Consider the following 9,970-nt stretch of genomic DNA (forward strand, 5'->3'; position numbering starts at 1 on the left):
CCTTGGAGCACTGAAATATTTCTTAGGAATGGAGATTGCCAGAACTAAGAAAGACATTTCAGTTTCCCAAAGGAAGTACACGCTAGACTTATTGGAAGAAACAGGTATGCTTGGTTGCAAACCAAGTAAGACTCCTCTTGAATCAGGCAATAAACGACAAATGCTTGAGGGAAAAACGGTAGATGTTGGACAATATCAACGTCTGGTTGGGAAGCTTATCTACCTTTCACATACTCGCCCTGATATTGCATTTGCGGTTAGCCTGGTCAGTCAATACATGCACTCACCTCATCAAGGGCATTTGGATGCAGTATATAGAATTTTGAAGTATTTGAAACACACTCCTGGGAGAGGCTTGTTCTTTGCAAAGAATGATGATCGCCAAGTTAGTGCATTCACTGATGCTGATTGGGCGGGTTCCGTTGATGATCGGAAATCGACCTCAGGGTACTGTACTAAAGTTTGGGGAAATATTGTTACCTGGCGCAGCAAGAAACAGTCAGTGGTGGCGAGAAGTAGTGCCGAATCTGAGTTCAAAGCAATGGCACAAGGAGTATGCGAGCTTCTATGGATTAGGCGGGTGTTGAAAGAATTAAAGATTGATTGTACTATTCCTATGTTTCTTTAATGTGACAACAAATCGACAATCAGCATAGCTCACAATCTGGTACATCATGACAGGACAAAACATGTTGAAATAGATCGACACTTTATCAAGGAAAAAATCGATGGAAAGATTCTTAGTATTGAATATGTGCCTACATCTCATCAGCTTGCTGATTTGCTAACAAAGGGACTGTCAGAATCCACTCATGATTTTCTTGTTGGCAAGCTTGGACTCATCAATATCTAGAGCCAAGCTTGAGGAGGAGTGTAGAATAAGATAATTAGATATTATTGATATTTGACATTATCTTATACTGTTCAGTTTTGTTTTGATAAGATAATTCAACCTTTGTAAATTGGATAGGGTAATATTTGATTTCTGATTCTTTGGAGTCTGTTGTAAGTCTTGTAGTCTATTTAAAAGGTGTCTTGTACTCTCATAAAGATATAGAAAATAAATTTATCTCCAATTCTATAATAAATCATTAAAACAGAAAAAAAAATTATAAATACAAAACAAAACATAATACACAAAAATATATTTTCCTCGCCTCAAAATTCATTCAATCGTGCACACAAATTATTATCATATTTTAAAAGTTAAACATACATTAATCTAATAGGAATCCAGCAAATTTCCAGTTCTATTGACGTTTCGCGGAACAACCGCGGTTGTCATCGTGGGGTATTAATGCTTCAGAAGGCTAACAACCGTTTTCACCTTGAACTTTGTCGCGGAAGCTCTTGTTCCCATTCCGATCCAGTTTTTGCAAACCATGCTCTCGATCCTACCACCGGTTTTGAGATCAAATGTGGTTCACGATCATAAACCTTCGATTGTTGAAACAAAAATTTAATAGAGAGTCTTGAATGTTTTTCATGTAAAACAACTTGAACAAGTAAATCACATAATCAGTCAAGGCAACAACAATCATCTAAATCAAATAAAAGCACATAGCCAAACAAGTATGTGATTTGGGAATTCGAGAATCACATGTCTCGAATATTCTATCTCATCTGGATTGATGTCGATTTATAAATTTTCTTTTGATTCTTGAGGTGCTCCAAATCTGAACACTAATACATTATATCAGAATTCTGCTCAAGTTCACAATTCAATCTTCAAGTGAAAATGGCTTCAAATCTTGCTTCAAATCTCTCGGTTCGAAGGCTAAATTCTCGAGCTCGACCAACTTCAATACAAATCTGAAAGGAAGTGTTTATAGGCAAAGAATATCAGCTTACATTAACTTAGGAATTTCTCAGCTCAATCAACCAGTTCAAAAATGTATCAATTTTGAAACCGACGTCGTAATGGCTAAAAATCGACAACCGAAACTATGTCTAAATCAATCCAACAATCACAAATACCACATATATCCAACATACCATCATGTACACGTTCAACACCAAAAATTCAACCAAAAATTCATAAATAGGAAGTGTTCAAACATAGCTAAAAAATTCATAACAATTACAATCGGCATTCTTTCTTCGATTCGTCTCCGAATATATAATCGGCACTAGCTCAAGCACATGTATAACCAATAATAATAAAATTCCATCTTCAACTCTAAAATTAAATATGATATAACTTAAGAAAATTTATACCAAAACGTAGCTCTTGAAGTGGTGATCGCGAATATATATTAAATACTGAAATCTTACGGCCGGATCGCGAGAAACTAGAGCTTTAAAGATTGAAAATGGCGTGTAGTGTGTATTCTGATTTCTTCCCCTTCTTTCTGATGGTCTTCACGTTGGAAAGAGTAAATCAAGTGGATGAATTATATAGATATAAACCTATTTGCAGTATAGTTTTTGAACTTTTTGCTATTTGCAAATCAGTTCCCGGACAATATTTTTAATTTAATTTCAATCCTAAATAATTTAATAACATTAGAATTTAATTCTAAAATCTAAATATTCTCAAATTAAATATTCTTAAATTAAAATTAAATAATCTCGGGTCTTCCACACGTACTCTCGTACCACAAAGCACACCACACAAAATCTTTAATTTCAAAACACACGCACACCAATGAACAATGCACACATCACACCCCATTATTTATTATTATATATGTAGTGACCCGCAATTAATCAAGGCGATTAAGGCAATTAATTTCTAAAATATGCCTAAATATTCAAGGATGGATCGGACGATCCGAAGGGGAGTTCGGAGGATCCGAAGATGATCGGAAGCTCCGAACTATGGATCGGAGGCTCCGATCGTGTCGGAAGCTCTGTCGGCGAGATCGGACGCTCCGATCGGAGTTAGGGCACACGTCATCGCTTACGTCAGCAAATGTGACATCATGGCTGACGTCATAAGGGGCGATCGGACGCTCCGAAGGTGGGTTCGGAGGTTCCAATCGAGTTCGGACGTTTCGAACTGGGTTCGGAGGCTCCGAACGTTGCCTATAAATATAGGAGCCGAATGTTCATTTGGAGTGCACCTTTTCCTCTCTTCTCTCTGATTCCTAAGTCTTCTAACTCAGATCTAGGGAGATCTAGGCATCCTACGGGAAATCCGAAAGTGGCTTAGCGATCCTGAAGTCGTAGCGGAGCTGTGGCCTAGTTCTGAGGCTATCGACAGCAAAGGGCTAACGACGGACGCAGGTATAGCTTTGGCATCCTAAAAATATTTAGGAGTATGATTTAGCTTAGTTAAGGCTTTTAGAGCTTTATTATTTATGCATGAGTAATTGCATTGTAGTAGCAGTAGCTGGACTAGTAGGCTTGGAGTCTAGGTCAGCGGAGCTAGGTTTGACCAGCAATTGTTAGAGGTACGTAAGTACTGACCGAGATAGCCGGCATGATATATTTGCATGTATGTTGCATGAGTATGTGCTATATGTTTTATACGCTTTACCATGATTTATCGTGCACGATTTTACGTATGACTACATCCGAGAGATGTGAGTCATTGACAGTCTCCATAGGGAACAGTGATCTCATGATGGTTTTGAGTCAGGTGTGACAGTTTCCATATGGGTCTTGTATCCTGTATTGGATTCGGGTCAGGATGGGGTTGGCTCTACCCTGATAGAGAATATACGAGTATCCCGCGGAGTCGCCCTCTAGCCGGTACTGTATATTCCCGGGGCCCTGAGCAAGTGTTTTACATGAGATTTTAAATCATTTGTGTGCGCATATCTGTACATATATCATTGCTTTTGTATTGAGCGTTGTCGCTCACGCCCCCTGTGTTTGGTATTTGTGGTATACCTTGTGACGGGGCAGGTTTGAGGCTGGACGGTCCAGGAGGCTCTTAGCAGGATTGAGGATTTCCTAGCATGGGGATTTAGAGGGTAGGGATTTGTTTACCCTGAACCTTCGATTTGGTTGTATAACAATATTTATACACTGCCTATCATCGGTTGTATTCTGTCGATTGGATTTGTTGTACTTAAATTTATCCGCACGGTATGCTTTTGAGTATTAATGCATGAGCTTTATTATTAAACTCTGATTAGGTAATGGATTTGGGTAGGGTCGCTACAATATAAATTTATGTAGTATATAATTTACGGTACACGTTATCTCACACACACACACACACACTATTTCACACATAGACGCACGCACCCACTGTAAACGTATAAAATATGTGTAATGTTTATGTATACGTACAATATACGTGAATAAGAACTGTAGTAGCCCGGTTCCATTTTTACAAGATTAAGTGATTTTAAACATGATAAAAAATAACATATAATTTTAAAAGTATCAAAACATGTTCAAGGAGTCATTATTTGATAAAAATAAGTGAAAAATCATATCCGTAACATCTGAAAATGGTAGGGTAGGTCCTGGGAGTCCCGGGGGCCCAAAACCAGTTTGGAAGAATGAGAAATAGTTCGGAGCTTCCGATCTCAACCAGAAACAGGTGTCAAGGAGATTTGAACACGTGGTCAGATGAAGGAGATTGGAGCTTCCGATCATGCGATCGGAGATTCTGATCTCAGCCGTCCGAAATGTGGCATACATGCGCAGATGGAGCTTCCGATCATGGGATCGGAGCTTCTGATCTAAGAGTTGGAGCAGGAAATATTATTTTATATAGCGGACAGTGTCCGCAGTAGAAGCCAAGCGGCTGAGCTCTGGCGAGGCGTCCAAGGTTCGTAGCTAGACTATTCCCAGGTTTCGGGGCATGCATCATCAGCGGGCTGACGACGAACGAAGGTATGACTTTGGTTTTCTATAGTAAATAGGGAGTAGGCTATAGTTTAATTAAGGCTTTTAGAGCCTAGTATGTAATGTTTGGCATGCTAGGTAATGCATGAGTATTATGTTGTAGTACTCATGGTAGGCTTGGACCTAGAGAGGAAGCTTTTAAGATCTGCCTTAGAAAGGTACGGAAATATTTATTCGAGATATCCAAATGACTATGCATGTATTATGTGTTTGCATGTATTACGTGATTGCATTATTTATATGATACAACATGTCATGACTGTATGTTGCATTCATATGCATATTGAGCTTGTATACATATCCTTGAGATATCCTGTAATAGGATTTTTACCATATCCTGTTAGAGGATGAATTTCCATCGATTTGGATCCGGTATATCCACGTTTGGTATGGGAGCCACCTCCTGAACGACGTCACAGAGTGCTACATACCTAGGGCCTAGTCTGTCTTTGATCTATGTTTCTTGACCTCGAGTCTCGGTGGCGGTACACTTGCATTCATGCACACATATAATATAGTATACTCATACTCTCGTACTGAGCATGTTGGTTCACTTTCCGTTATTTCTTGTTGGCTGGATGCCATATTTCATGAGGCAGTTGCATGTAGTTCTCACGAAAACAGGGAGGTTAGGTGGAGACCAAGCTGGATAGCAGGGTTGACCACTAGGTTTTGCTTATGTGGTATTTGACTTACTTTATTTCCGCAATTACTCTGATTAAGATTATTGTATTGATTAATTGCATGCTTAAGTTTCTTATTAGTAGATGATCACGATATGAATCACTACAGTAACCATATATCAATCGTATTTTTGTGTATAAACTCCTTTTTACACATTCAAACTTTCATATACACGTAGACCTTTCAAAATAACACATTTTATCAACCAAATCACATCAAATTCACTTTGAAAAATATATGATTTTACCGATGAGTCAAACAAACGAATTAAAACTTGCCTTAAAACTTAGGAATCGAGGATTTGGATATTCATTCGAGGATCGAAGCATGCCCGAAACGCGATCGAAACCAATTTCCTAGCCCTCACTACAAGAAAAACGGCCAAAGACAACGCTTTTTCCGAGTTGTTAATGTCCTCGAAAAAGCGTTGTCGTAGCCAGTGTTGTAAAAGACCACGCTCAAAGACAACGCGGAAAAAGCGTTGTCGTTTCTGAAAAAGACAACGCTTTTTAAAGCGTTGTCGTATCTAAAAACGACAACGCTTTTTACACGTTGTCTTTGTCACAAAAAAACGTTGTCGTAGTTCAAAAGCTTTTTAAGCGTTGTCTTTTTTAGTAACGACAACGCTTTTTCTACCTACGACAACGTTTAAAAAGCGTTGTCTTTTCTCAAATAAAAAACAAAAAAAAAAATTATAATTCACAAATTTTCAATATTATCACTCAATATTCAAAATTTTTGAAAATTAAATCTAATATACAATATTTCAATATTATAAATCATTCAAATATAACAAAAATCATTCAAATATAACAAATAATCGAATTCTTCATGTTCATCTCGGCCATGCGCTATGCTTTCTGCTTCAAACCGGAGTCGCCGATCAGACCAACTCTCAGAATGCTAAATCCATTTGGAGGACTGAGAATGTGCTGAACAATAACAGCAAACAAGAATAAAACCATGAGAAAAGTTAACTTGATTGAGTTAGTAAGAACTTAAAAAAAAACACTATAATACTCCTTTCAAAGTTTCACAACCACCGTGATCAATGATTTCATAACTACAGTGTGGAGTCAACTATTTGCGAGAGAAAAAAACAGCATCCCATTTCATGAATAATATATGCAACTTATCAATATTTATTTATCCAAACCTTATATTTAATCTCCTAAGCCATACATAATGAAAAATCATATGAAACACATCAAAACCTGTCTACTGGCCGATTCAAAACCTGTCTATTGGCTGATTCAAAACAAGGCAGAGATTTCTCATGAGAGAAATACAGTAGTTCTGTCTGCATGTTTCTTAGAGGAACGAAATACAAGATTCACTTTTATCAAAGAAATTATATATATGGAGCTGAATCGAATGCTACAAGCATAAACCATCTGTTACCTCTCGGGCCTAGCAGAGGCTTCCTCCCTTCTTTTATAGCCTTCCTTATATCTACCGCTTTCCATGTGGCATACTTCTGTTTCTGCTCAAGCTGTAGGAGAGGGGAAACAGAGAGAACATGGGAAGAAAAATGAAAAACATACAGTAGAATAAATCTGCACGATAAAGTGTCTAAAACGCAATGCTTGTCAATAACTTATAATGTAGATTCAGGAATGCAGTGGGAAACTTACATCGGACAACGACCACGAATCCAAGTCATTGTATCCAAATTGCTACTAAGTTCAAAAAACAAATGTAACCATTGAAAATCATAAATAGTGGCATCGAGTATGTATGCTTCATGAAAAAACATCAAACAACATAAAAATATAATCTTTTACATGCATGCTGAATATATATCGATCGAAAAGTCATGACGCCGTGGACCATATATACCTGCCTTTTCTGTCCTTAAAAGGTCAGCAACTGTCGTCGTAGCCCTGAAATAAACTCCCTGCAATAGCTAGCTAATATGTAAATCATCAGATAAAATATTAATTCAGATATATATATATATATTTACTTTCCATTTCCAATAAAATCGTCAGAAGTCAATTTGTTGCTATTCCAGACAGTAATATTAATCTCCAATAACCCTTGTACCAATGTAATCTCGAATTTCTCTTGAAAGGTAGGATATCTCCCTCCTCCTGTATGTATCAACAAAATTAATACATTAATCAATAATAAATTTTTATATATATGTATGTATATAGATGCATGCATATGCAGGGCTGACCATGACGAGTACGTGTACGATGCTTGGAGCAGGTATAATCCATACAAACGTAGGGATCTTGCCGTGAAATCCACTCGGTGTTTCTAAACTTATTACAACCAACAACTGCATGCATATATATATCCCAGATCGATCAATTTAATTAGGAGACAAAAAGTTAGAACTAATTAAGAAATTAAACACCAAAAATCAAAAAATATATACATGTTATCTCTAGGAGTTGACCTTGGATTAATCCAGAAACAGACATTGAATCAGCTACAAGGACTGAGGCACAGTGGTGGTTGGACTTTGGGAGGGATATTCACTTTGAAACCAACTTATTATATAGTAGAGTACTCGCCATTTTCATTGACTAATTAATTAAACGGGGAATTAATTTGCATTTACATTTGATTTTTTCTTGATCGATCGATACAAGTGGACATTTTTATTTGGAGTGATGTAAACTAATATTAATTTTTAAAGCATGCAGATCAAAATTACAACATTAATGACTGGAATATAATAAACATGTCTCTAATTAAACTGAGAGATCGAATTTCATTATTAATTGTGCTTATTATGAAAATTACGTTATAAAATAATATAATATAATATATATATTGAAGAATGACTCCATTATTTTAAGAGGTTAATTTCGTGTGTGGCATATATAGCAGCATGGATAACTATGTATTTATATCAAGAAATCTAGCTAGCTATCAAATTGCTACTAAGAGCAAAAACCTTTTTGTCTCCTTCTCTTTTCAGTGATCTGTAAAAAGCATGAGATGATAGCGGTAAGAGGGCGTGACCAATCCGAGTCAGTGTGCAACAATATATAATTAGAAAACACGTGGCTTACGAGGTTCTTCCGGAGACATGCAATCTGATTTTTGCAAGAGCTAAGCTCCATTTCAACTATATTGATTCGAGATTTAACAGGTACAGTGCATTGCCGAACCATCTGCTCTTGCCTGGCTCAAACGACCTCCGGCTGCCAAACGTTCAATGCAACGGAAGCATGCCTGATGATCCCAGTTGCAACGTGTCAGTTGTTAGAAAGCCACATAATTTGGGAAGGATAATTAACGTGAAAGTGAATCAAACCTAATGAAATACAAATAAATAGCCTAAAAATAATCAAACCAAATCCAAAACTCCAAATTTGATAGTTACACACACATAATTAAGCAATTTTATGCATAACCCACTGATTTAAAAATGAGAATGAGAAAAGCTAAAGAGTCTAATAATCATCAATATTTAATCAAATAACCACTGGAGGACTCCATTAAAACTAATCTACATTTCTTTTTTAAAAAAAAAAAGGAAAAAAATTAATCTATGCATATTTAAACAAACCAAACAGTGATAAAAATTTTAGCCCCATAATTTATAAATCAAGTTCACTAACCTAAAATTTGCATATAGCCGCCTCTTCTTCACGCCTCTCCCTCTTTTCTTCTACTGATCGCCCTTTTCTTCTATTCTTTTCTTTTGTTTTACGTTTCTTTTCTCTTTTCTTTTTATTTTTACGTTTTCTTCTTTTAATTATCTAATAATATGTATCACTTAATTACTAATTAAATTTCTTAATTTATTATTTATATTTATTACTAATTATTCTTATATTTAGGTGTGATATGTATGTATATCAAATTTCAATTATCTAATCCATATATTTTAATAACTGGTAAAATACACTACCCGGTCTAAAAGTTATAAAATCATCATACTAATTCAATTTTAATTAAATTAATGTCCAGTCTATTTATAAAGGAAATAAAAATAAATCATGCTAATAAAATCCCAAATCGCTAAAATACCATCATTTAGCTTACGCCGTATCCGGATACTTCTTTACCTAAAAGATTCCAACCATTATTTTTTAAAACTTAAAAATCTCAAAATACATCGAACATTAGAAATAAAAATAATTTTAAATCTAACATATAAGAATTTAAACTTTTAAAAATCAAATAAATTAAATTAATGTAGGCCGATCGGTCACTAAAATTTTGGGGCGTTACATACACTGTTTTAAAATATATATATATATAAGCTCATTTACTTGAAAAATCTTGTTGAATCGAAAACTGTATAAAATTCTTCTAAAACTGCATCTACCATTTGTCATAAGAGTTTAAATCTTAAATGCCACAAGAACTTAACTCTTAGATACTATAATTAATATGAGTGTTTGAAGAAAATATACATGTCTTTCATATAATTTCTTTGTTTGTTTTTTATGTATATAATATAATAATACATATGGTGAAAGCTATATATAATAAAATGGGCAATGAGACATTC

The 9,970-nt window shown here is 35.6% G+C and overlaps 1 protein-coding gene across 2 annotated transcripts; it reads right to left on the minus strand.

Annotated features, from left to right (window-relative positions):
• Window positions 1–6,353: 6,353 nt before the first annotated feature.
• On the minus strand, window positions 6,354–9,161 carry LOC140876462 (uncharacterized). Of its 2 annotated transcripts, none has more exons than XM_073280435.1 (9): window positions 9,072–9,161; window positions 8,520–8,682; window positions 8,402–8,429; window positions 7,673–7,777; window positions 7,537–7,583; window positions 7,330–7,387; window positions 7,125–7,166; window positions 6,892–6,982; window positions 6,354–6,422 (listed from the first exon to the last, which is right to left on the minus strand). In XM_073280435.1, the coding sequence occupies exons 2-7, from the start codon at window positions 8,619–8,621 to the stop codon at window positions 7,150–7,152; spliced, it is 357 nt and encodes a 118-aa protein (XP_073136536.1). In that variant the 5' UTR covers window positions 8,622–8,682; window positions 9,072–9,161; the 3' UTR covers window positions 6,354–6,422; window positions 6,892–6,982; window positions 7,125–7,149. The 2 variants fall into 2 exon arrangements, with proteins under 2 accessions (XP_073136536.1, XP_073136535.1); XM_073280434.1 differs by having other exon boundaries at window positions 7,330–7,396.
• Between the last annotated feature and the right edge of the window lie 809 nt (window positions 9,162–9,970).

Source organism: Henckelia pumila, chromosome 1 (assembly GCF_033568475.1).
Source record: "Henckelia pumila isolate YLH828 chromosome 1, ASM3356847v2, whole genome shotgun sequence".
Classification (NCBI taxonomy): Eukaryota; Viridiplantae; Streptophyta; class Magnoliopsida; order Lamiales; family Gesneriaceae; genus Henckelia; species Henckelia pumila.

Coding starts and splice junctions, on each gene's coding strand:
- LOC140876462 (XM_073280434.1), bottom strand. CDS start 8,621: ATGGTTCGGCAATGCACTGTACCTGTTAAATCTCGAATCAATATAGTT. Junction 8,430..8,519: donor CATGTCTCCGGAAGAACCTC/GTAAGCCACGTG, acceptor TGCTTTTTACAG/ATCACTGAAAAGAGAAGGAG. Junction 7,397..7,536: donor AGAAATTCGAGATTACATTG/GTACAAGGGTTA, acceptor CATATTAGCTAG/CTATTGCAGGGAGTTTATTT.